The 27,872-nt window shown below is 40.3% G+C and overlaps 1 protein-coding gene across 2 annotated transcripts in view; it reads left to right on the forward strand.

The window, feature by feature from the left end:
- The first annotated feature begins 722 nt into the window (after nucleotides 1-722).
- LOC139716308 (uncharacterized) overlaps nucleotides 723-27,872 on the forward strand; it is a 105,056-nt gene continuing 77,906 nt past the window's right edge. The window contains exons 1-3 of one of the 2 annotated variants that reach the window (XM_071627868.1): nucleotides 723-997; nucleotides 12,745-12,878; nucleotides 18,294-18,379. In XM_071627868.1, coding sequence (XP_071483969.1) covers nucleotides 995-997; nucleotides 12,745-12,878; nucleotides 18,294-18,379 — 223 coding nt within the window. In that variant the 5' untranslated portion in view covers nucleotides 723-994. The remainder of the gene's footprint in view (nucleotides 998-12,744; nucleotides 12,879-18,293; nucleotides 18,380-27,872) is intronic. The other variant, XM_071627869.1, reaches the window with a different exon arrangement.

The raw sequence follows: 27,872 nt of genomic DNA on the forward strand, positions 1-27,872 counted from the left end.
TACTGCCCATATGTATGGACTATTTTCCACGAAGTTTTAATTCTCTAGAAAAGATAATTTTTGAAATATGAAAAATCGCAATTTTACAGAATTAAAATTTATGGTAAAAAGTGTAATAAAAAATCTTATTTTTGCCTAAAATTGTTATGTAAACTATGACCAAACCAGTCAAGTGAGGTATCATTCTGTAGTAAATTTAATTTTCTTTGATATGATACCACACACATTCTGATTAAAGGTACGACACAAAAGTTATTTGGAAAAATGTAAATATTATTTAAACATGCATGGCGGCCATTTTGAAAAAAAAATGGCCGCCATTTTTTCCAGCAGCTTATTGTCAAGGTAGTCCACCTAGAAGTTGTTCAGGAGGGTCTTCTGAACACGTTGATACCAAACAACCTTTTACAACAGCCCATGTCTGGTAAACCTGTCTTGCCCCCTACTAGAAATCTCGAACGTCAATGGTTTTAAACCTCTGATCAGCGGGTTTTCCCGGCTTTTGCAACACATGGCGTTCCATACGAGGCGACGTATCGCAAGCATCATACTACAAAACAACAACAACGGTAACTAACTCGACTCGGTCATCAGTGCGCGCACATGTTGTTACCACGGCCGCGCCGTTGTACGGGATCGTGACGGTGCCTTTTATAGCACTAGATTCGTGTAGCAGCATCGATACGATCTTTGGCAACATCACCGATTGTACATCGGTCTGATGGACGTCTAGCTGGATCTAGGTCTACTAATCCTAACCAGTCCTGAGTTGACGTTAATAATAATAGATCTACTATCTAGGTCTCCCACAACAATGATCTGTAGCTGCTGGATGCTGCATACTACAAGCTGACGATCCATCTTGAGCTAATTTACCTTCCAGAGAAGTCAACGTTGTCGTTGGTTCAGCAGCGCCAGCGGTGTTGCCGTTGGTTCTGGTAACGGCCGTGATAGAAGTTTATCTCGGCCTACCCGAAGGATATCGACAAGAACGATGGTAGGCCTAATGACGTACTGTAACTCGTAGAAACGTATTCGCCCATCAAGCAGTTTATCGATCCCTATTTGGTAGGTGTCCAACGCATCGACACTTACTGTAGTGTATGTACTCAGTAAGATTTAATGATAGTTGATACTGACACCTCTCGAAATAGAGCATTGCGCTTTCATTCACGCATGAGACTAATACGCGCAGTGGTTTTGCATTCTTCATCATTGCTCTGGGCATTTGATGATGTCCAAATATTGGGTAAATTACAGAATACCAGCAGCCAATCACAGATAGCGCAACTCGCTCTGTTGACCGAAAGATCGGTCTGTATCTGTCCGTCGGGGAATGTTCCGCGGAGACTGCGTCTGGCTTCACGGATCCCCTCCGTATTCACGGAGGACAGCGTTAATGGCAAAATATAAAAAGAGTCCTTCGGACAGACGGATCTTTCTGTCTACTCGCTCTGAAGAGAGCGTAATTGTAATTACGCTTGCGGATAGCAATCGTCAAAAATATCAATCCCATTTGGCATTTGCAATACCAGTCCGGGAAACCCGCTCATGAGGACCGCTCCCGCGTACGAGGACTGCCCCGCCTCATGAGGACCGCCCCCACGCCTCATGAGGCCCGGGGGGAAACACCTCATGAGGCCCCCTATTCACTTCTTCTTCATCTCACATCTGACGTATAAATTGTCGCAACTTTGCACGGTGATTTTTTGTTACACCCACATGCCCACTATCCTGTATCCATGATGAAAAGAAGAAAAAATCCTATCTGTTTTTTTTTCTTCAAAAATCGAGTTTTAATCAACCGATGCAGAGCGCCCATCAAAACACGGGTGCCAGCGTGTTCGCACAATGCAAGACTGCCGCACCTAGCGGCCTGATCCGACTATGATCCGACTAGTCGGATCAGGCCGCTAGGTGCGGCAGTCTTGCATTGTGCGAACACGCTGGCGCCCGTGTTTTGATGGGCGCTCTGCATCGGTTGATTAAAACTCGATTTTTGAAAAAAAAACAGATCTATAGGATTTTTTCTTCTTTTCATCATGGATAGTGGACATGTGTGTGTAACAAAAAATCACCGTGCAAAGTTGCGACAATTTATACGTCAGATGTGAGATGAATAGAAGTGAATAGGGGGCCTCATGAGGCGTGGGGCGGTCCTCATGAGGCGTGGGGGCGGTCCTCATGAGGCGGGGCAGTCCTCGTACGCGGGAGCGGTCCTCATGAGTGGGTTTCCCGGACTGATACAGTCGGTGATTCAACTGTCGATGATTGTATTTGTTTACATGTATTTTCTTCGATCTGTGCAGTGAGAGTGTGGTTACCGGTACTCGTACGTGGTTCTTGGGGGGTTTCGGGGGTGTCCCCCGATAGCGACAATAATGTAGTTCTTTTAATCTTACGATCCTAGTCTAGACTAGCCGTTAACTCTTTATGTGCCACGTTCGCACGTCCGGCTCAGGCGATGGCGTGCCAACTTCGCATATTCTGCTCAACAAACAAAGCCGCCAAAACCGATCGATAAATCGCTAATCCCGCGGTAACAATCAAAGCGTTTCTCACGCTTTTGTTCCTCTCACATTCGGCTTGCATTCTATGTGGTGATTGACTATCAAGCGGTGTTCCCAACTAGATTTGCGTGTACATTCTAAGTTTCTGTCATTATTAATGTGCCAAAGACATGCCTTTACAGTAATGTAGCAACTGGTAGTTCAAAAGAAAAATTGAAAATAGAATCATTATACATTGTAAATGGAAAGCAAAGTTTGGCATTCCTCTTTAACTTTGCTCACTATTATGTACAGCTTAACAGAAAAATTTGTAGAAGTTATACAAATTGGAAAAACAGAATTCTTTCTCAAAGCATGACTACTTTTGTGTCTCGGAATAATGTGGCACACAGGGGGTTTCCACCATGGCACATAAAGAGTTAAGATTTCCCCAAATTCACAATGTAGGTTTCTATACCGGTACTCGCGTTTTTAGGAGCTGAGGATAGTCCGTATTCATGTAAATTTAGATCTATTTTCTAATGTTAGACAACTAGAATAGCAGAAAATGATGCCAATTTAGGTGAGACTAGAAAAAGTCACTTAACTAACAGTAAAGTTAATTGACTGTGCCGGTGCATTTGACAGCCCACCATGTTGACTCAATATACAGCATATCCTGTAGACGTGTGTGTGACAGTGGTAGCGCGTATTGAGTGTGCAGATCATGCGCATGTTTACTAGTATTTGTACTAGTAATATGTGTACAGGCATAGTGGTTGAGCGTGCAATTGTGTCTTGACAATATGCGTATGCGCGTTGCCTTACCAAGTTACTGTGATTGATCGTGAATGACTTGTGTCGAAAAGAGTGAAAGAAGAAGGATGCCAGCTATGATGACGTCATCACATCACCTTTAAAAATAGCTCCGTCAAACTTGGCTCGATTTTCTTTATTGACGATTTACTGGAGTTATCTCGATTTAGGACAGTTTTCCTCCATAACAACTCAATTTTCATAAAAATTGTATGGTCAACCTATTTCTTGACGGCCGTTCCATTTCTGGGCTTTTTGGGGGCCCCAGACGACAGGAAAGATAAATTTCAGCCCTCTGGGCTGAAATTTGTCTCTAATTTCTAAAGGAATGCCGCGGGAGTCCTCCGGTGGCTCTTGTGTAGTCTTAACAATAGGCCTATACGCATAAGTATGCTAATTTATATGACGCAAAACTGGTGTTCTGTAATTTCCTTCAAATTTTACTGAAACACCCGATAATAAACAAGATCAATTAGCAAAACAATGATCCTATATAAATGCACCATTGGAAAAGCATTAGACTCTGAGTCTAACTACATAGAATCTACATGCATTTCACACGTATTGTCAATAGAGGGTAGACAGTATACCTGTGGTGCAACTGAGTGCATCAAAATAACCCACACAGCATGTACCGCAAATGGGCAATTCCATGAGATTGGTGTCATGGGGTGAAAAAATAAATTATTAAGTTGAAACTTGCCACTTATTTTATTTTGTTCAGTATACTTCTGGGCATGTGAAACAGCCATTTTTTACACTAATTTACCTCCAGAATGGCAGATATTACACTTTAAAGTTAACTAACATTTTCATGGAGAATTACTTTGAAAATGTACTTGAATGTTTGAGTTGAATTCGTAGAATATAAAAGAATGGTTAGTAATTGATTTGTTGATTTTTATGATGTATTGGGTATTAGTTACTAGTTGTCAGTAAGGAAAAAATGATCCGTATTCCCATGAATTGGTAGAATGCATACTTTTAAACTGCTAAAACTAATGTAACGTGAGTAACGAAAATACTGAAATAGTTTCATATCTTAATATTCCCTTGGATTTAAAATGTGCCAGTGGAAATTCTCTTCATACTGCCTCTACCTAATATGAAAAATGGTGAAAGAGTTGTGTACATGCAATTGTATTATAATGACAGAGGTTCAAAAATTGTAACGTGAGTGACAATGTAACGTGAGTAACAAGGGTGTAACGCGTGTAACAACAAAAAATCATGAAATACAAATATATATTTCTGCACCAATGACAGCAAATATTTTTTGTGTGACTTGAGTAAGCTGAGGGAGCATTAAGAGAGTATGGGCTTTTAAATAACCTTACATGACCTTGCTTTAATTGGTTGTTATCTAATAGGCTAAACACACTTGCTATCCAACGAAAAGCTCGATTGGCAAACTAGACAAACCAGATGTGGCCAATGATCCTGGACATTCTGAATTTTTTTGTTGTTGTTAAGTTCTAAGCCTTACATTACATATCTTTTCAGATGTCAGCTGTTGATAACTTTAAATCTTTTTTAGAGGCAGCTTGATCTTTTTTCCTTTTCTTTTTTTAATGCTCAAGGATGTGACTTGTACAGTTTTGGTAATTGATAGTGGAGCAATCTCAAGACAGATGGGAATGTAACATTGCATCTCGATACAATTTACAAATGAATTGTAAGCATAATAAACAAAAATCTGTATGTATATATCTGATGTAACTTTGAGCAAGAGTTGGCATTCTCTTTGCAATGCTATCTTTTTTTTTTTGGGGGGGGGGGGTTAACAATCATTTTCTGTCAGCTGGTAATACATCTGTGTTTAAGACATTTACAAGAATTGTCAGTGTCACAGCTCTTGATACATTATTCTTAAGGATTATCAACCGAAAATAATGACGCTTTCAGATTGCCAACCTCCAGACGTCATCCCAGACTGCAGTCTGGGGTGAACACGGAGTGACATTCCTCCCTAACAGTTATGCAAACACGGGGTAAGGTCACGCTACCCTTTCACATACAGCGTCCCGTCTGGGATGATCGCGGCATGCGTTTCCGTGGCAACTCGTCCTGGATGATCTCGTACATGTACGTGTACCGAGCAGCGAAAACTGTACAAGAATTGTTATGTACTGTAAACTTTTTTAGTTAAGTAAACACTAAATTAAATATTTATTAAGTTTAAGAAATAAAAAATAACTTTTCTAAAATTAAATATTTAGATAGAAATATTTCAAAAGGTGGTTGTATCAATGCTTTTGCTTCGTCAATCTTACAAATTGACCCCATGTGTAGTTATCCCGTACCATGTCTCATACACAACTGTAGTTCCGTACAATGCTCAAAACAAAGCACGTGCTCGCATGCGGCGACTGGGATTTCCGGTTCGGTTTGTCACCCCGTGTCGTGCCGATACATTTCACATTGCCGGCGAACAAGGGTGAACACGGGATGTCCTCCGGAGGTCACCCCAGAGTCGTGCTAGACGGTCTAGCGTGAATGTCACCTCGTGTTCGCGCCGTGTTCGTGCCGTGTTCACCCGGAGGACATTACCTCGGTATCTTTCAAATCAACAGTGGACGACGGTAGACACGGCACGACGTCCGGACGTCATCCCCTGTTTTCAGCCCAAACTGAAAGGGGTTTTAGTTAAATTAGGTTAAGAGGTGGGTCACTGTATACATCTGTACATAGCAGGGCTGCCAAACTAGAGTGAGAGTTTGGAGTGTAGTGTCAGTAAGTACTGTAAGCGACTAATCAAAGTGACGGTGGTTGGGAGGTATGCTATATTGCACGAGAGTTGGCAGCCCTGACATAGAGTGGAAAGTCCACACTGGTAACAGTAGCTGGATGTAATTTGTAGACATGTACTGTCTGTTATTTCTAAAGTAGTTTACAATTTATGAAATCAAGTGTTTCACTCATGATTAAAACTACTTACATTTCAGTTCCTGTGAAAGGGAATAGAAGTAAAATATTTTATCACACTGCATTAACTAGGTAGTGTCTAGAACTACTTTATATTTTCTTGCATTCGGTTTATAGTTGTTACTTGGATTCTGTAAAGTAAAATGTGTGGCATATGACTGTATGACAGTGGGAAAAGTATGAAAGAGTGCCAATATTGTTTTATTTTAGGGACAAAATATCTGTAGAGGTTAGATACATCAAAAGCATTTAGTTTCCAGCTAATTCTCATGGTCAGTTATGTGGTAGTGATTATGAGCTTATATGTAACGTGAGTAACGTGTAAGGTGAGTAACAAAGATTTTGCTATTACTGTCAAATATTTCCAATGCTCTCAAAATTTTACCCCCTATTATTTGAGTACCACAACATGAGTTATATAAATCATACAACAGTTGTTTGAAATGCTACCCAGTATGAGGACACTTTTTGAATAAAGACATGTTGGCTTTTTATGTCATCCCAAAAAATGTAACGTGAGTAACGAAAGTATTTTGTCTTTATTTCCTGTATAGATGTGGTTAGTAAAATTCTATCAATATTGCATGGTACACTAAGGTCTTGTGCATCTATTGTAGAACAGAGAGTATGTCAAACCTTCCTGTACAAAAAATATGACAATTACAATATGCAGGGACGCCTAAAAAGTGTAATGTGAGTAACATGGAATTGCCCAAATCACATTTTTAATGTGTGTTTGTAAATTCAGAATCTTTTCATGTGAGTGAAACTTCAGACAAACTGTGAGATATTTTAAGTATCTATTGATAGAAAAACAGGGTGTCAGTGTGTTGGACACCCAACTATACTGCCACTGCCAGTAGGCTTACTTAATTTAACAGTTAATTTTATAGTTACGCGGAGGTGATTGACCTCTCTCCGGCCTACGCTATACTAGGACTAGTAGTAGCTCAGAGTATCTTCTCCTTCTTTTGTTGACTTCCTCCAGTCCTGGAGAACTGCGTTTGATTTGCAGAAAGAAATTTTAGCGATACACTAATCGTCATGTGCTAATGTGGTCAGGAATTGAGCTAACTGCAACTTTTGCTTTCGGGCTGCGGAATGTAGGATTTGGGGTCTCGCACCACAGGGTAGTATCACCCCGAAATTCCAACATAAGTACTAAAAATTACTAGGCGCGAGTGTACTTTCGCACCTGTTTGTCAAGTGATCTCCAAACACGCACAAACTCAGTTTTGTTATTCAATAACCTAAAATACTTGCATCTAAGTCTCCAAAGTCGAATAGAAGTTAAGTTTTATCACTTTTAGAATTTACAAATGTCAGAATATCATTGGAAGTCTTGATCACTTGAAAAACTGTTCTGTACACTAGCACAGTAAGAATACGTTCAGCGCATGCACTAAGGGTCGATCATTTGGTCTGAATGTAGCCACACAGCGGATTTTTCAATTGTGTCGTTGAAAAGCTAAAATTTGTTTTTCTCTTTTCTTCAGCCAAGTCTTGTGCTGGCGGTTGTAGCTTCAATTTAAAGCGGTTGAGCGCATGCGCGAGTGTGTGCTGCCACTTATATCTTTCTCTTTCTTTTCTTCTTTCATTTTCAGGTAGAATCTATACCTAAATTTCCCTCTCCTTCCTATCTATCATTTCTTTGTAGTTTTCGTCTTGTCTAACTTTCTCAATTTCTCATTTAACTGAAAAGGCTTCAGTATCACACACTTGACTGTGTTCATAGGCTAGCATACTCATTATTGATGAGGCATAAATATGATTTTCCATGACACCACACAAGCATGAAATTATTATATTCAACATAAGGGTCATACATTTTATCAATGGATTCATAGAATTTGACCGTGAAATTTGGAAGTGAGAAAAAAACAGTAAAGCTGATTTCAGCTGTAAAATAGGCTATGTTTGGCAATAATCAATGGTGATCTGGCAACCATGGTTGCAGTAGCTTTATAGCTGAAATGCGTGCAGTTTTCAAGCACTGAGCTGCGAGTTATTCTCCCCATATTCTAGATGAGAAAAACACATTTAGTCCAAGAGTATTAGTTTTAACCTGGACATTTTTGGTAGCAAGCTGATTTTTTCAGGATAGGTCCAGAAAATTGTCTAGAATAACATACTAAAAGTCCTCATAAATCCTCTTTGAGCGTTTTCCACAATCCAAGATGGCGTCCAAAATGGCCGCCATTTTCAGAAATTCTAATAACTTTTCAACTAGAGGAACAAAATACAAAATGTAAATGTCTAAATATATGTTTTGAAGCATGAAGAAGTCAATAAAAACATATCAAGAGATGTTGATGCACGCAAGTACCGAAATCCAAGATGGCGTCCAAAATGGCCGCCATTTTCAGAAATTCTTATAGCTTATCAGCCAGGTAGGCCCTTACCCAAATACAAAATTCAGATATCTAAATATATGTTTTGAAGCATGAAGAACTCAATAAAAGACATATTAAGAGATGTTGATTCACGCTAGTACCGCAATCCTAGATGGCGTCCAAAATGGCCGCCATTTTTTGAAATTCTTAAAACTTTTCAGCCAGGTAACCTAAATACAAAATTTGAATGTCAAAATATATGTTTTGAAGGGTGAAGAACTCAATAAAGTGCATATTAAGAGTTATTGAAGCACGCAAGTACCGTAATCCAAGATGGCGTCCAAAATGGCCGCCATTTCCTAATTTTTTTTTCTCATAATTTTGCAAGTAGATTTCAACTGTACACACTTAGAATGTCGATATATACATTTTGAGTCACAAGGAACCAAATATAAGACTTATTTAGAGATTTTGGAACACAAACAAAGCACTTAAGCACTTTCAGATATCCAAAATGGTGTCCAAAATGGCTGCCCATAACTCTGCAACTACATGTAGGTAACCGCGATAAGCACTTAAATTTAATTTTGAGACAATAAGGAACCCAACGAAGTACTTATTCAGAGATCATGAAGCACGACCTGTACAGTCATAATTTTCCAAATATTCAACCTGAAGTATTTGCACTTTGACATTGAATGGCAATCATAAAAATGCTAAATGTCACTCGCTCGGCCCCTTTCCATAGACTTTGTACATCTTTTAAATTAACAAATTTCCGAATATGTCATCAAAAAGTGTACACTAAATAATTCATTTACAAATTGCAAAAGTTAGTTCCCTCATATTGAAGGGTAATTTGCTCTTCCTAACCCTTCCACCGCTCACTTCCCCAATATGAATTAAATACCCCTTTGATTAACAATTCCCAAATATTCCATCAAATGTGTGTAAATGATATAATCATTTTCATTTCAATTCAAGTGTAAAAGCGCCCTCGTGTTGGAGGGGATTGGGATATTGAGACTATGAATTAGGTACTTTTTGAGGATGGACAATCAATATAACACCAAGGGTGCACTAGGCCAGTTAATGACGATCAAAGAAATGCAAAACTCCCTCCAGCCGAAAGTGACTCCCCCCCACATCTTCTACTAGCTCATTGCCTTTAATATACTAGTCTTTATTCTACTTACACTTTTTAATAGAAACAAAAATCTAATATTTTACCAATAGTGCGCACCATATTCCGGAACAAAAAAAAAACTCCAAAAAACACTCCATTTTGTGGGAGGGTGCATCACCTCATACACCACCCCCCGCATATTTCCATAAATATATTTTCTTACTTTTAGGACAAAAACAAATCTCAGATATTTCACCAAAAGAGTGCGCTATATCTCTGAATTTCAAATTGGAAAATGCCAAAATCTACATTGTATGGGAAGGAGTATTCTCCTCTCACACTTCCCCCTCCCCGACACTTTCCTGAATACATATTTTTTGTAACGTTTTCAAATAGAAAACAAATATCGGATATTTCACCAAATGGGTGCAACAGATGTGTGAATTTCAGTCTGAAAATACGAAATTTTCCCTCGTGTGGGAGCGGGCAACCCTATGACCGCGCACTGCCACGATTCTATATCTTTTTTTTTTTTTTTTGCTTTTTCGATGGAAACGTAAATGTAATATTTCACCAATAGGGTGCATCAGATGTCTAAATATCAAGTCTAAAAAGGCAAAATCTCCCTCGTGTTTTGGGGGGGGAGGGGGAGGGCATTCCCCTTCCACACCCTCCCGTATATTGCCCATTTCCCTGAATACTACTTTATGTATTTCCTACTCTTTGATGGAAATAATTCAATATGTTACCAAACGTTTGCACTATATGTTCTACTTTCGAGTAAAAGAAAATGAAAATGATTCCTTGTGTGGGAGAGGAGTATCCCTCCATGTACCAATAACTATGACTGCCATTTTCTCTTATTTTTATCTATTATATAATTTTACCAAGTCTACACCAAGGATGTACTAGGCTCGCCTAGTACCTCCTTGATCTACACGAAATGAAAAAGATGATTTAGACACTATAATATGTTTAGGTGGAGCAATATACTATACCAAAGAAATTAACTGTCATGTGATGAATTACACATTATTTTGTAGCACCTGTAGATACTAATTTTGAACATTTATGTAGCACAAATATCAAAAAGAATTGTTTTTACTTCTCAAGTGATAACTGACAGTTTTGACTAGAACTCATCTCATGGTAGACATCAAATGCGTTGGTAATAAAAAGGGGCTAGCTCCAAATTTTTATCTCATGTTTGAGGTGACGAAAATAAACGATGTGGTAAAAAGATACTACGCACATACATTGAACCCTTCTCATCTTTCACGCTCTCCCTCCCACTCTCTCCCCCATTTCACTGAATACGTAACTGTTCATAGCCCTCATTTCAATCCCGTAACTTTTGCCCAGTCACAACTGAGGAAGATTGTGACGTACACACAGATCACAGTGTACAGCTGTATTGAAAGTTGAAACCAAAGACAGTAGATAACAAGATCCGAAGGCGCGCGATAACAATGGACTTTGCCCTCAGAGTGTATGACTGAGATTAAACAACGCACACAGCCTGGGCTGTATGAGCGAGGCATGTTTTTTATTGGATGTGAGTCGAGTAGGAATTGCAAGCGAGCACATGGCTTTGCTTATGTAGGGGAGAAGAATGTTCGCGAAGGCATGTGCTTTGCAATGGCATGGATAATTATACACGGCGCTTTCGTGGCTGTGCATGTACATGTACTGGATGGACGGAGGTCAAAACACACCAATCCGAAGCTTGCTTTGTAAGTTTGTTGTAGTATTACTTTCTAGTAGGCTCTCTGTTTAGCAACAAATCTGATGGTGAAATGTTTCTCTCGTAACAAGGACACACTCCTTAAATTTAACATACAAATGTTGTTTTATTTGTATACGTTACACATTTAAGAATTATTTTTTTTTAAGTTAAAAGTTTCTTATAAACTATACTGACATTTACTTACATAATTGTGAGATAGAATTGTGACTGCAGGCCATTTTGCATGCCATTTTGCATTTTAAGAAGAGTTCAAGCGGTTTAATCGGTACATGATGCGTGCATCAAAATCTCTTAAAATATGTAGTTTATTGAGTTCTTCTTGTTTCGAAACATTTAAGACACTTTAACTGTGTATTGGGTTTCCTAGTTGAAAGGTTATACAAATTTCAGGAAATGGCGGCCATTTTGGATGCCATCTTGGATTACGGTACTTGTCAGCTTCAACATCTCTTAATATGTATTTTATTGAGCTCTTCATCCTTTAAAACATATCTAGACATTTAAATTTTGTATTTGGGTTACCTGGCTGAAAAGCTATTAAAAAAACAAAATCAGAAAATGGCGGCCATTTTGAACGCCATCTTGGATTTCGGTACTTGCGTGCATCAACATCTTTTGATATGTGTTTTTTTTTTAGTTCTTCATGCTTCAAAACATATATTTAGACATTTAAATTTTGTATTTTGGTTCTCTAGTTGAAAAGTTATAAGAATTTCTGGAAATGGCGGCCATTTTGGACGCCATCTTGGATTGCGGAAAACGCTCAAAGAGGATTTATGAGGACTTTTAGTATGTTATTCAAGACATTTTTCAGGATCTATCCTGAAAAAATCAGCTTGTTACCAAAAATGTCGAGGTTTTGGACTTTTTTGACCTAATGCTCTTGGACTAATTATAAAAACAATGTATTATAACCAAAAAAACAAAAAACAAAAATGGCCTAATCGGGCCACCAAATTATATAATTTCTTAAAAAGTGGTGACCAAACACCGACATATACAATGTATATCTGTGGGCCCCGAGCTACCACTGATGTTGAGCCTTGAATAGCATGTTTCAAGGAACATCTATACTGATTTAAATTGTGATTATTAGAAGGAAGCTTTGCTCCAATATTTGAAGTTGAAATTCAGCATGAAATATAGTTATACAATATTGAAGATCATAGACGCAAAATGCCCGTACACTGATGCAGGTCATTTCATGTGCTAAACAAGGTATTTTTTCTGGGTAATGCAATCTATGATATGTAGTCATTAGCTCTATCCAGACATTACTAGTACAACTATTTGCTTTCTTCCTTACAGTATAGTGTTGTGTACAAGCAAGAACAGGCCCATGAAGACAGCATCTGGTGTGTGGCATGGATGAAGAGTGACAGAGATGGAGTGGAAAACATTGTAACTGGCTCTGTTGATGACTTCGTCAAGTGCTGGAATTGGTATGAATTAATCTACGGGCCTGTAGGACCCTTGCAATACTTCACAATCACTTGGATTAACCCATTGAGGATGGGCTGATTTTTCTACAACATGCATTTCCCATGGACATACAGTATGTCCATGTATACTCAAGAGTAGTCTTCAGCGGGATAATAAGCATGATACTTCTGCACATAACCTCAGCCAAGAGCCAGTGAAGCAATAATTTTTTTGAGTACAGGAGGATCCTGTTATAACAAGATTTGGGGTCTGGCTAATTTTCCATGTTATGTTAGGGCCCTGATTGTACATGTATCTGTGCACTTGGAACACACCTATAAACATACACTGTATGAACTTAGGCCCCCCCCCCCCCCCCCCCCCCCCCCACTCAGGTGGTCAACAATACACATATGCTCGTTCCAGATTCTTAGAAATACCCCCTATTCGGAGGGAAAGGGGTTAGGATTTTGACCCCCTTTCGCGGGCTTTTGGAAGGGGAGCCAACAGAATTACCCCCCTATTTTAGGGTTTTGGAAGGGAGGCCACATAATTACCCCCCTATCACATGCTTTAGGAAGGGAAGCTACCAAAATTACCCCCTAAGTGAAGGAAGAGTGCTGAGGTGAAGAGTGTCCACAATTTCAGCACCTGGACGGACAGGAATACATTTAGGGACATAGGTAAAGAGTTCTCTAAACACATCCAAAAGTTGTATATACTTGTGACAGTTTCGACGACGGGCTGTCATCTTTCTCAAACGATGGCTAATTGGCAACTGATGATTTGTCGCCAATCAGCAATTACCCAGGTGTGACATCCAAGTGATAGCGCCATCATAAATGTCAGTTGGTATGCATCCCCATCCCGGTTCATATTGTGGGGGGTTCTTTAAATCCAAATGGCCTCCTTGATGCATCTGTTCAGGTCCTGGCTCTCTCTCACTACTAACTGCGACCCCTCCCAGTTGATGACATGATTTTCCTTCCCAGCATGGTCAGTTATGGCAGACTTGTTGTATGTTTGGCTTGCAGATGCCCTTTGTGATCATGTGTATGATTGTTAGGGGTTAGGGGGTGGTTCACACTCTCTTCCACCGCTGTGAAACAGTAATATCTGACCCCAAAGACAATTAGGAAGAGACCACCACCATCTCTACTGCTCTGTTACAATGTGGCTATCCCTGATGGATGTTGAAACAAAAAGACAAGAACAACAGAACGACCACCAAACAACAAAAGAAAGATGTAACCACTCCAAGAAGTATCCGGTAGTCATCCCCTACATCAAAGGCTTATCAGAGGCAATCAGCAGGATTTTCAAGAAACGTATATCTACAGCAATGAAGCCTTGCAACAAGCTTTAGAGACATACTGGTTCACCCAAAGGACAAAATCAAAGAAATGGACAAAGCACGAGGAGTGTATGTCATCCCTTGCCGTTCTGCCAAGCCCAATATATCGGGGAAACCAGTTGCAAATTAAGTACCTGAATTGATGAACACAAAAAGGATTGCCAAAAATTGGATGGACAATCATACACACGATCACAGAGGGCATCTGCAAGCCAAACATACAAGTATGCTATAAATGACCATGCTGGGAAGGAAAATCATAGCATATGCTCGGTTTTCGGTTCACCATGAGTGAGTCCTTAAAAGGACTGTTAGAATGACAGGAGGAAAGAGAAGGTAAGATAAGAAGCAAGAAATTGAGCGAGAGTATTCTTTCTGGAGTGTGTGTAGTCCTGGAAAGGACTGTGAGCTCCCACCACCACCCATCCGTTCGACAATCCGTTCGACAATCTGTGCCCACCACCCTCATCAGATGGGCCTACCAACTCGGCGACCAGGAACAGACGACATCAAAGTCAGACATCGCTTCTCCCACAAGCTACATTCCATCCTCCACTCTCACGAAGACAAGAACCCGGCCAACAAGCAACCAGGCGTCTACAGCATACCATGCGAGTGCGGCAAATTATACATCGGGGAGACAGGCCACAACTTCAACATCAGACTGAAAGAACACACGACCTGCCAACAACTTTGCAACTGGGAGAAATCAGCCATCGTGAAACATGCACAACAAGAAGACCACTGCATCAACTGGAACAACAGCCACCTCATCTCTTCCATCCCACAATGGCACTCCAGAAGAATCAGAGAAGCCATAGAAATCCACGGACACAACACCATTCCCCAAGACACTGGCCTCCACATCAACAACATCTGGTTTCCGGTTTTACACAATGAGACCATCTCAACACGCCTGCTGCCCAACACAGCTCCCAACAACGCCAATTCACCCGACACCCGGCCTGCTACTCTCCCGACACGCATCACTACCTCCCTCTACAACCTCCGCCCACTCACATGTGCCCATGACACGTACTACCCCATAGTCCACACCCACGTCCGCATACACACCGCCGCCGCCACGCCGGCTTGGATCACCCACGTCTGCATCGTACCTACTTAATCCCCTGCATCTCCAGCTTTCTCTCACTCCTGAGGATGGACAGTGAACTGTCTGAAACGTTGAGTCTTTCTCCTAGCTCTTCTATCCCTCTTCGGTTCACAGTCCTTTTCAGGACTACACAAACTCCAGAAAGAATACTCTCGCTTAATTTCTTGTTTCTTATCTTACCTTCTCTTTCCTTCTGTCATTCTAACAGTCCGTTTAAAGACCTAATAAAATGGTTTAGACATTTTTTTCTTAATGATGTAATAATATTAAATATTAAATTCTAAGTAATTCTATGGTCGTGCGGGATTTTTTACTGTTCTGAATTTTGTTCTATATTTGTTAACATAATGGATGAATTTCCTCGGTTTTGGAAAACTTTCTATACTTTCGCCGCATGCAGCGCACTATCACTTCTAAATTGTGATGCCGTCTAAGATCGGAGTTGTCGATATTGATTGTCTGACCAGCCTCGCCTAGCCATAGCCAGCGAGCTAGCAAGGCTATGCTAGCGCAGCGCAGCGACAGCCGGCCGGCGGCGTCTAGCGCTGGCGGGGGAGCGGCTAGCGAGCGCATAGCAGGTGCTGTGCTGCACTATTGTCATTGGCTAAGCCTTTAGACAAAAGAATATTTAATGAATTGTATCAGATTTAATACTGCCAATAATACAGATTACAACTGTGGTACGCTTGGATATCCATTATTTTCGGCAAACTCGTGAAATAGGCCCCACCACTGTGTGTCTGTACTAATACTACGGCGACTTGCCTGTTTAAATACTTGTGAATTCATCCCCACCGTGTGGCGTTCATCGGTAGGTTAGCACGGCAGTGGGGCTGCCTTCCGCAGTCAATACTCATTAATACGGCGAAAATGACTTCCTAATATGTCCCTCGACTAATTTAACGGCCAATTTAACCATAAATACAACCCTACCTAACCCTAAACCCTAGGACCTACCCTTGCTTGCTATAAACACACGGGTACGGTGCAGGCGCACTGCAGTGGGGCCTATTTCACGGTAGCCCCACCACCACTGCGTGTCTGTACTAATACTACGGCGACTCGCCTGCTTTATAGGCCTAGACCTACTCGTGAATTCAGCCCCACCGTGGCGTTCATCGGTAGATAAGCACGGCGGTGGGGCTTCCTTCCACAGTATGATTTGTAGCATAAAACAAAAACTACTCGACCAAAATTGACGATCATTCTTGGTATTGTTTTTCTTAGAAAATGGCGCATCTAAATTACTGATAACAAATACCTGACAAATATTGCAGACAAACTGGTTAGGCCTTTTTTTTTTTCTTCTTTTTTTTTTTTTTTGAGCCACGACCCACCCTGTAACATATCCCCCTAGCACTAGAGTGTAGCCTCTGTACTACTACCAAAGATTCTGCTATTACTGCTTACTAGTCTACTAGACCTAGTGGTAATAGTACTACTACTAGTAGTAGTACTAGTAGGCTACTACTACTAGTAGACTACTACTACTAGTAGACTGCTACTACTACTAGACTACTACTGGTAGTTTAACTTGTTAGCGCCGGCCGACGGGCCAGGCCACGGCCGGGACGCTCCCGCTTGCGGCGGCCGGGTGGCCGCTCACTTTGTGAGCGAGCTGGGTCTGTTCTTCTACTACTTACCAGACAAACAGTTACAACTTACAATGTCAATCATGTAGAATACAGTATATCCTTTATAACGTTAAACTATATGAGGGCATATCACACATACCACTCTGTATTTCCCAGGCGATTGTTTCCGTGAGGTCTATTCTCGGACTTAGTGCCATGTTCATTCGCTCTTGCACTGGCAGCAGGGGAGATGCAGCTGGTTCATATCGATAAGGTGCAGCCCCACAATAACGTTCTGGTTCATCGGCTGCCTCTCCCTCCCCATCTTCCCCTTCAACTTCATGTGCCTCCTCTTCTCCGCTATCATCAGAGCTCCAGTCTTCATCATCATCATCATCATCAATGTCGAAGTTTACCCATATAGGGGAAGACATTATGCTCTAGGTACCAGGTATTTGTGCAAGCTAACTTAGTGATAATGTACGTGGTACTAATGTGTACATGTTGACAGTCAGTGGGTCGACTGGGAGCGCACATCCCACGGGGCCCGGGTCTGGCCGGGCTAGCTAACGTGTATGCGCGTGTACCAAGCTAGTAATTGTAAGTGCTCGTGCTGAGCGGCGTCTGCTAACTGAGCACAACTCCATGCTTATACGTCATCAATCGGTTCAGGGGTGTTGGTCATGTGACGTATCTTTTTGGCAAAAGCTGCAACGAGGTCCTCCAAAAATGTGATATTTTGGGGAGTTTCTAGAAGCGATAAAAACCGGAACGTCACTGACAACATATTTACATTGATAATCATGACATATATTTTACATTTCTTTTGCATATTAAAACATTTTGCACGCATTTTATTAGGTCTTTAAGGACTCACACATGGTGAACTGAAAACCGAGCATACTAACATTTCTTTAGCTTGTAACTGACATATGCTGAATATTATTCCCCCTGCCCTCTGAAAGAGGCAAGTCATGTGCTGTTTTATTATGTGAGAAAAACGAAAATATGTTGATTTTTCTTTTATATTTTCTTTATATTGTTCTACATGGTGTGACATCACAAGCTGTAGTAGTCTTCACATCCAGCAATCCCGGAACTAAAACTTCAAAAATTCATAACTTTTGAACGGATTGCCCAATTTTACTTAAACTTTCACCAATGTGTTCTACTAATATTGCCGCAATGTCTCAATTTAATTGTTTATGAAGGTGGACTTGTCCTTTAATAGTATTAATAATGATAATAATAAAACTATTTACATCACTAAAAGCAGATTCTTGTATCTGAACTAGCTATATAGTAGGACTCCCTTGTACATGTGAATAAGCAATCCTGGTCTTGCATAATCACCTTAAAATCAAGTTTGTGTGCTTGTTATGTTTCATCACAGGGAAAATGATGAACTGAAGCTGAAATGGACCCTGGAAGGACACCAGCTTGGTGTTGTATCTGTTGACATCAACCCTACAGGAACAAGTAAGGGGGCATATTGCACAATGGCTTACTGCATCATGCACCTGTATGTATACAGATATTTGATGATTTGCAGGCCTGTGATACAGTTTTACTCAGCAAGGAGCATTGGCGTCAATTCGGGGGGGGGGGGGGGGGGGGGGGGGGGGCAAGGGGGCAGTTGCCCTCCCCCATAAGAATGGGGGAAGGGGGCAAATATATCATTTTGCTGCTCGATGCCTTTCCATATACATTTAGTACACTTATCATCAAAAGTGTGTGCTTGTGATCAAGTGCATCGAACCTTTACATCATGCCTCAAGATTCCTTAAGTGTCTAAGTATAAAAGGATGTAGACACAACATTTTGGCAATGAGATGGTGCACTTACAACCTCCCCCACCATTTCTTTTAAATTCTGGCCCTCCTGCAATGGAATGAAAGCAATGGCAAGGACTTTTCCAAACTTTCTTGCGAGTGGTGCAAATAAATTTGCAGATGATTGCTGTAGGGCTTCGTGCGTTCATTACAGATTATGTATTGAGTCAGGTGGACTGTTCTGATGGGTGGCCGAATTAGCGAGCACGATGATAGAGTTTCTCTTTCGCAGACAATTCAATTGTGATTCCTGAGAATACAATCAATTGTGATTCCTGTGAATTAATAATGTTGACTTGCCATGATGCTGCTGTGTGATGTGATTGCTGTGAGACCGATTAAAAAGTCCTCGACCATTACCCCCAAAAGATCCCAAACAACTACTGGAGAAATTCAGTGTATTAGATATCTTAAAAACTACACAATGGCCCAATCTGATACTATTGCCATGTAGGGATTGCACTTTCATGACTATAAACACAAGATAGTGTTTATTGAAAATCGGCCAAGGCACAATCAGAAATTTAAAATAAAAAAAAATCAGTCTATCTTGAGTCTGATTTCAAGCCGTGTTCGTATCTCTTTTGTTATCCCATCATATTTCGTATATTGTGCACTCATATCAAGTTCTTGCAAAACTTCGAAAGCTCGGAAGGTTTCAAGGCATAACTCTAGCGAATCAATGCAACTGGAGGGTAAAACATTTGACTTTCACTGGCCATATTTACAGACAATCATAAAAATCCATTTGTAATTCAAACAGAGTGGACAGATAAAGAGATGCAAATTAGGGTGGCCCACTGCACCTGTTGAGTAAATTACTGACCAGGAGAGATTGTTGTGTGGAAAACTGCACAACTCTTCTACATTTATTATATCAACAGGTGTAGTAAAAACACAAACAAACAAATAAATAATGATTGAGGTGCTTGAATAAGAATGTTCAAACTAGACTGTAGTCTCAGAACCTTCCTGTCATGTACAGTGTACCAAATGTGATGCGCTCCATTGGAATGAGTCAAAAGTCGCAAAAAATGAAATCGTAGATATGCCTATATGTGAATTCTACGGACTCTAAGCTTTACACTGATATGTAATACAACTCATTTCGACATCCCTATAGATCATAAAAACGAATATTAACTACGTTTATGATGTCAGTCCATTTTCTAAATAACGGAGAAAATCGCTCTCAAAGTTTAGGCTATGTTCAAGCTCACAACCTGTTTCTTTCACGGGACGAAACAATACAACAGTCCTGCTTAGCGACGGCGATTACACTCCATCGCACGCACTACCGTATAAGGCGATAGCTTGGGTATGTAAGATAATTAACCAATTGCAGGACAGGTGTGTCATTAAGGATTCTGACCAATACGGCAGCCCGAATGTAAACTTCGGTGCGTTTGTGTCCGTGCCGCTGCCGCCGCATGAATGAGTCGGTATACGCGTTGTGTGTCGGCTGCGTTGTGGTTTGCCGCAAGTTTTTAACTCACAAACAATAGGAAACAGTAGGAAAAAAAAAGGCACGCAATGCGTCTTACGAGAAGCGTCTTTTAGCGAGGGCGTCGATCGCTTCCATTCTCCTTCCATGTTGTTGTCAATGGAAACTAAAGAGGATGCGTTTAGCGAGTACAATCTTGTACCAATACCTAAATAGAACCTGAGAACCTATTGTAGGCGGGCACGCAATGCGTCTTACGAGAAGCGTCTTTTAGCGAGGGCATTCATCGCTTCCATTCTCCTCCCATGTTGTTGTCAATGGAAACTAAAGAGGATGCGTTTAGCAAGTACCAATACCTAAATAGAACCTGAGAACCTATTGTAGGCGGGGGTTCAAAAGACAGCATCGGTAGAAAAAGTCAATGAAGTTAATTAACGATAGATCGTCTTTTGAGATCGTGTTCTTTACGTGTACTTACATCCTGTGTAAAACCCTCAAATTACGCACATGGTCGTAATGTTGCAGAGCATCAAAGACTGCTTTCGCGTCTGTTCTGCTGGAGCTGTATAATGCTACAGCCGTAACATTCTGAATTCCTGCCATATTAGGCACATTTCCTTTATAGGCGTTGCGTCCACAGTAATTGTATCTTATCACGCTTGCCAATGCTGCACATATTATGCGTATCAGAAGCAAAGGTTGATGTAGGCTTGACGGCTTCACGTTGGGTTTACAATGATTGTATCATAAATATACTTCTTATTCTCAGTCACTTTTGTAATACCATAGCATATAAAAAAAAACATTAACTTGTAGCTTAAGCTGAATGGTTTTTTTTTACATCACATTTGCAGTTACAATCTTTCTGCATTTGAGAAGTGGAGTATAGATAATAATACTGACAAACATTCAGAATTAATACTTATCAGGCCTTCTTCACTTAGTTTTGTGTTCACAAACCTTACTAGAAAAAATGATTGCTTGATTACTTTCGAGTAAAGGAACCACCGGAAAGGAACCGCATTTAATTTTCTTGTTAACGAACCTAAGCTAATAGCGAACCATATTTCATTGTGTGATTAACGAACCTTCAGAATAATCAATTGCATTAACCCCCCCCCCCCCCCCCCCCCGGGAAAAAAAAAGCATTTCAATGTCATGCGTTGTCAATAGTGATAAAAGGCCCGTTTTTATTTTGTAGTGTGTCTCAGTATGTGCTTATTTTTAAGGATGTGCCTCTCTTAATGATTGCGATTGATGTTCAACTATTTCTTTCATGCAAGCTTGAACAGGAAAAAGCTAAAATTCGGGCAAGGAGACGAGTTTTCTTCCATGAAATACAATCATTAAGACATATATATCTATTCCCGAAAGTTGTGTGATTGCTTTATATGTGCTAAAGAATTGTGTCCATTACATGAATCAGGCACTATACAAAACGGTTGAAATCTACTGAAAGTCGAACTTCGTTTTTGTTTTTGTTTTTTCATTTCCATTTCAATCGGGGATAGACTAGAAATAAGTTTGTCTATACTGGCAGGAGACATTACAGTTTTCCAGTACATGCTCCGCATTTAAACAGTCGCCATATTTTCGTTGTCAGAATCAGATAATGGACACATGATATATTACAAAAATTAAAATACAAAACAACGAACACGCCATATGTACAAACATTATGAACTTCAAAGAATTAAACCTACCTGTGATATTCTGCATAAAAAACAAGCACGCCGATTAAATAATTTAATAAATTTAATAGAACACACAGCGGTATCATGCATGGCAGATCAAATCAAGTTCAATTGGTGAGAAAGCTAAATGAAGTTAAAAAGTTGACTTCTTTTCGTTTCTCTTTCAATTCATGAAAACAGAATTACATTGTATATCTATCGAAGAGGATTGTCTCTGTTGCGAACGATCGCCATATAATAGCACTGTTAGTCTTCTGCGCAAATCCGAATCCCTAAATACTTTAATTTTTGCTTGATAATGTAATAACCCTGCTTATAACTTTATGAAGGACTCGCAAATTCAAAGTTTCAAACCGTATACTAAAACATTATATTAGGCCAAGTAAAAAAAGAAACCAGTTTCTCGTCCTCGCGCGCATCGATTTTGGCCGCCGCATCGATTTTTTTACTATTTACTATTTTCAAAATGGCGCTGAAAATACCAAGAAATTCATAATTCTCGTCCCAGCCCGCTCCCCGCCCGCATCGAATTTCAGTTGCCGCATCGACTTTTTTGATATTTACTATTTTTTCGGCCGCCGAAAAAAAACAATATCGACAATTCACCTACCAATCGTGATTTCTCATTGCTAAATACGCCTTGCGTCCTCTACTTAGTACAGCTGTAGCTTCTGTAGTGCGTATGTAATATAACGCATGCATTTCACACTGCGCGAGCTCGGCAAGAAGGAATGACCCACAAAGCAGTCGAACTGTAGTTGGGTGGGCGCGCGGCGGGCCTGGGCTGTGATGTATATGTACAGCGCACTCGGTACGTTGTGAACGCGATAGCGGCAACATTTTTTTCGAACAATCGCTGATATTCCACGCATATTTCGCGCATTGTTCGTATTTTTCCCCGTTTCTCATATTTTAAGCGGATGAATTGTACTGTGCAAATGCTTGTGAGGAGTTTGTATATGTATACATTTTCATGTCATTGTGACTATGTGCATGTGTGTGCAGTGTCGGAAGGTACGGTGCCCGTGCAGTGCAGTGGCCGTGCCGGCCGCGTATGCTTGTCTGTAGCTGTCAGGGTCCCCATCCCCCTGGGCTCCATTTCATGAAAGGTTGATACGATGACAACTCTTGCTGGAATGACAATTGTCATGGTAACGACAAGAATCCAGCTTCCTGATTGGCTGTTGCTATTGGAAATTGACATTCCAGCATGAGTTGCCATCCTAACATCTTTTATGAAACAGGGCCCTGGTCTGTCAGCTGTCTGCACGCAGGCATGAACACATTCGAATGTGTAGAGGCCCAAACACTCTGCTCTGTAACGTTGCATCTGACGGCGATATACTAGTATTCTATTTTGAAGAGAATATGAATGCGCTTTTCCAGCAAATGTAGAATTATTAAATGGGTGTATCTACAAAATGAATAACTCTTCCACGGATTCTGGTTTGTCTCGTATTTCTGCGGGATACTTTTCTATACGATGTAAATTCATGGACACGGCCGTGAGTCGTATCACCTGTAGTGTGATTGAATCATTCATCATCCAAATGATGAGTGATTATCAAATGTCTTTTTAGAACATGAAGAAACATCTTTAAATGTTTAATGCCATAACAGTATCATTTTGACATCCATGTACCAGCCAGTTTCCAGTTGAATGTGCTACAATTGTACTGTGAAGAGATGAAGATAGGCCTACAGCGCAGCTGTGTGGACACAAAAAGTCACAAACACCAATGATAAATAAAGCAGTGTTTTGAATATCATGGAATTTATTTCAGTCGTACATTTGTTGATAGAGTGTTTTATACCTGTTTCAATTAATAGCACAATACATCAGAATTGCAAGTACACTGGTATCAGAAATGCCATTACAACACTAAATACCAGTATTAAGATGGTAGTTTTCCCTTGACATCTGTAGTGGAAAGGAAAAGCAAATGTATTTCTGCATGCATGAAGTTTCATTTCAAGTATTGTACATAATATTTTTGTTTGAAAATGCACAGAGTGCTGGCAAGACATACACTTGGGTCCTGGTCTCTCATAACACAGCTACCGCATACCAGAGTGATATTTCATTTCATAAATTGGATATAGAAAATAGTAAAGCCCTCTCTCGTTACCTTTTTAAGAATTACCGGCCGAGAAACACATGTTACTTTCATTTTGACAATCCTCGAAAAAATAGTAAGATATCAAATAGTAAGGACCTCCCTCATCGCCTTGCTCAAAAAACCCGGACGAGAAACTACTTTCTTTTTTTACTTGGCCTTATCATGGTGTATTTCAAAAAACATTTTGGATGCGTTGTGTGTTAGCATGTTAATAGCATCAATCTGCCTTATTTCCGTGCGTAAAGCGCACAGAAATGTAACCAAACATTACCAAATACATTGAAATGCATTGTACAGCGTGGTACTATCTTTAGAAGTATATCCCATTCCTTTTTACTTTTATTTGCTTGAAGCTGTGTCATTTTCGTAGCCACATCACTTAGGAATTAGAATGTATGAAGATAATCGTTACTCATTTATTATAGCATTTACATTTTCCAACTTTTATTGACATGCAGTATTGTGTTACTGTATGGTTACGATTACGAATGTTGGTTATGAATTCAAAAGACTGGTTTATTAATCGAAATATAAAGGTAATAGCTGTTTTGAAAGTAGTTCGATACAAGTTCAAAACGCAATCGAAGTCATCGTCATAGGGGGAACTGATAGCTCTAGAAAACTTGTTTAGGCTAGTAAAGATTGCCGTATGCAATCTTTGTAGAAAGTGTTGACTTAGGCCATCTTTTGAGTATTTTGAGAAATTATATAAAGAATTATTTGTTTTGATTATGTCAAGAACAGGGATGCCAGTTTTCCAGCAGTAGCCGGAATTCCGGCTTTTTCATATTTTGGTATCCAATTTCCGGCTTCGTGATATTATTTCCGTCTGTGTGGGAAAGCCGGAGAACACGAGAAAGAAACAAAGAAAGAAAGAAAGAAAGAAAGAAAAAATATCATCATCTAAACTTACGGGACATTCACTTTCACGATTTCCGTAGTATGTTTCGCATATACTTGGGCATGAGAATATCACAAAACGACTGTCATGCAAAACTAGCGCGATGTTGCTGCTGCTAGCTGGGACCACAGAGAGTTCTGTGGCTGGGACATGCAACACGTGCGATGATAGCGATCGAACAGTGTGTGGTGTTTCTATGCGATGTACTATGTGCGGTCGCGGTGCATGAATCATACTGCGCTCTCGCTATAGCTACAGCGCTGAGACGATGTGGTAAGTCGATTGAGTCAGCCGAACGAAGCAAAACTACGGATTTTACGGCACTAGGACTTCTTTATTTTTGCTACAAATTCCTTTTTTTTTTCTAGAATACGACCACATTATTGTCTGGAAAGCGTTATACCAGCACGTGCGATCGCGATCGAACAACGTGTGGTGTTTCTAGGCAATATAGTGCGGTGCATGGATCACGCTGCCCTCTCGCTATAGCTACAGCGCTGAGAGAGTATGGTGAGTCGATCGAGTCAGCTGAACGAAGCAAAACTACGGAGTTTGCGGCACTAGGACTTCTTTATTTTTGCTACAAATTCATTTCTCTGGATTAGATTTGAGGGAAGAAGAGCCCTCAGAAATGCTCAGATTGCACCAGAGAGCATCTAAGAACCCCAGAGCTTCCAGGGTCCTTGAGCGGGCCCTGGACCCCTGCCGAAGGGACTTCGCGCTCGTCACATCAATTTCGTTCACAAAAAAAATTTCCGGCCCAAGAGCAATTTGCCACTGGCATCCCTGCAAGAATTAGTTTGAACTATGAGAACAAAAAGGCGCGGTTACCCAAACAATGTCGTAGTTCGATTAGACATGATGGGTAAAGTGAATGCATGACTTGACTAATCCTTGCTGAATTGATGATCACTTCTGTAAACCATCAGTTATGTCTTGTAGATGATACCTCTGTAAACGGTAGTCAAAATTCTTTTGAGCGATGAGACGAAAACCAACAAACAAAACGCCGTGTATCATCGCTCGAGATTCCAACATTTGGCGTCACCCGACCAACAATAAGTGACGAATCAAATGGAATATTATGTTGTGAGATAGCAGACTGTGTTACGATTTTTAAATGCTTCGAGCAATTGTTTAAAAAAAAAGAGAAAATGAGGCAAAGTTCAAGAAATTAGAAAAAAGCATGTAAATGCAGGCGATCATGTTTGATAATCAAAGTAAGAGATTACAATCGGCCGTGTGGATGTATATGATTGCCTTATTTACATGTCTGATTTCTGTAAACTATGTTATTTAAATTTAAGTTCCCTTCCCTCCTTGATAAAAGTTGTGTTGGGTTTTCGCTATAGGCATTTATTAGGAAACGCTGTAAAAACAACAACAAATGCCTACTATACATCAAGAGATGACCTATACATACATGAAACACAAAAATTCTGTACGTTCTGATATAATGCAACTGCTTGTTTGTTTGTTTGTTTGTTTGTTTGTTTGTTTGTTTGTTGGTTTGTTTTGAATTACCATGGTCTTTGTCGGGGGGAAAGATGAAGAAAAGTAGTAGAGTGTATCACTCTCAAATCCGGATGATTTGCGATAAGTGTGTATCCCCGCCCTTTCTATACAGGTAAATGATTTAAGCTTGGTATGCTATGATAAAAACCTGCATGTGTCACGCAGAAGAACTGATTCCGCGATCACTTTTAACCTTTCATAAAATTCACGTTTTAAGATAGTAACGATAGCTTGTAGGAGATAGAGTAAGTTAGCGTCCCTAACTGTGGTTCTGAACACAAAAGGGGAATGAAAAATTCTTTTACAAACTAGCAGACATAATGCCGATCCTCCAACACTGTTGCTCCATTCCGTCACTGATTCTGCTATCAGTGGCGAAGAAAGAATACTGGTTGCGTGATTATCCACCCCGTGATAGCAGGAGGTTTACCTTTCATTGTTTAAGGCTTCGTTGATGCGGGGTTTACTCGGATACAAGGCGTGAACAGTGTCGTCCGAGTTCTTTCATTCGAAATTCCTCAGAATACGCAATTCAATGGGCAATTAGCGCTGCTACTTCGCAAAGCTGTTAGCCAAATTCTTTGCAGACTTGACCTCTCACATGTCAGCTACACGCAATACACGACAAACAGCTATCATTACAAACATCCTGATTAAAAAACAAAACAAAATGAAGCACACTTTTGAGTAGCGACACAACTTTCTGTCCCTTTCTCAAATAGGTCCTACTTCTAAAAAATACACAGATGACAAGAGTCAGAATATCCTCCAGAGGGAACAGGAGCTATTTGGGCATTAATAATGTTTGTCTTCCGATTTCTCTCCATGCCGTCACGGCCCAAACCATCATAAGAAATAGGGCAATACGTTTTATTAACCAGGGAAATAATAGTACGCATTACATACATTTGGTGAATTATCACACGAATTGTTGACTTTATAAAAACGAGAATAATTGACAACTTAGGCCCTACTATATCTCCAGAGATGAACTGTAAACAACAAGTCACATACCAGGAAACGAAAGTTATGATTATTTGAATGAATTCATTAATGAGGCCAATTAATAACTATTGTAAAAGTACACACACGCATGAAGAGGTTTCAAGTTCGATATGTGATCATTGTATTAGCTCATAGATAAAGTATCATAAATTTTGCGTGATCGTTCGTTGGAATTAAGTTTTCAGCGCGATTTGTGCGTCACATCAATCACCACTTCATGAAATGGAGTGCATGTATCAAACGAAACTCGCTGGTCATGCAATCGATAGCCTTGGTCAGCTCACTGTTATTGCATAATTCTAAAGCCCTCGCCGCTTGGCCGCCGACGCCGACGCGCGCACCATGCTCTGTTTTGTCTTCAATGGGGTCAAGAGCAATGCGTCATTAGCATACACCCTAGCAACAGAGGCGGAGTCTCGATCGGGCAAGAACAATAGGTGCGAAATGCAACGAAAAGGCAA

Source organism: Diadema antillarum, unplaced genomic scaffold, assembly GCF_040938485.1.
Source record: "Diadema antillarum isolate AM-2024a unplaced genomic scaffold, OU_Dant_1.0 scf00000063, whole genome shotgun sequence".
Lineage (NCBI taxonomy): Eukaryota > Metazoa > Echinodermata > Echinoidea > Diadematoida > Diadematidae > Diadema > Diadema antillarum.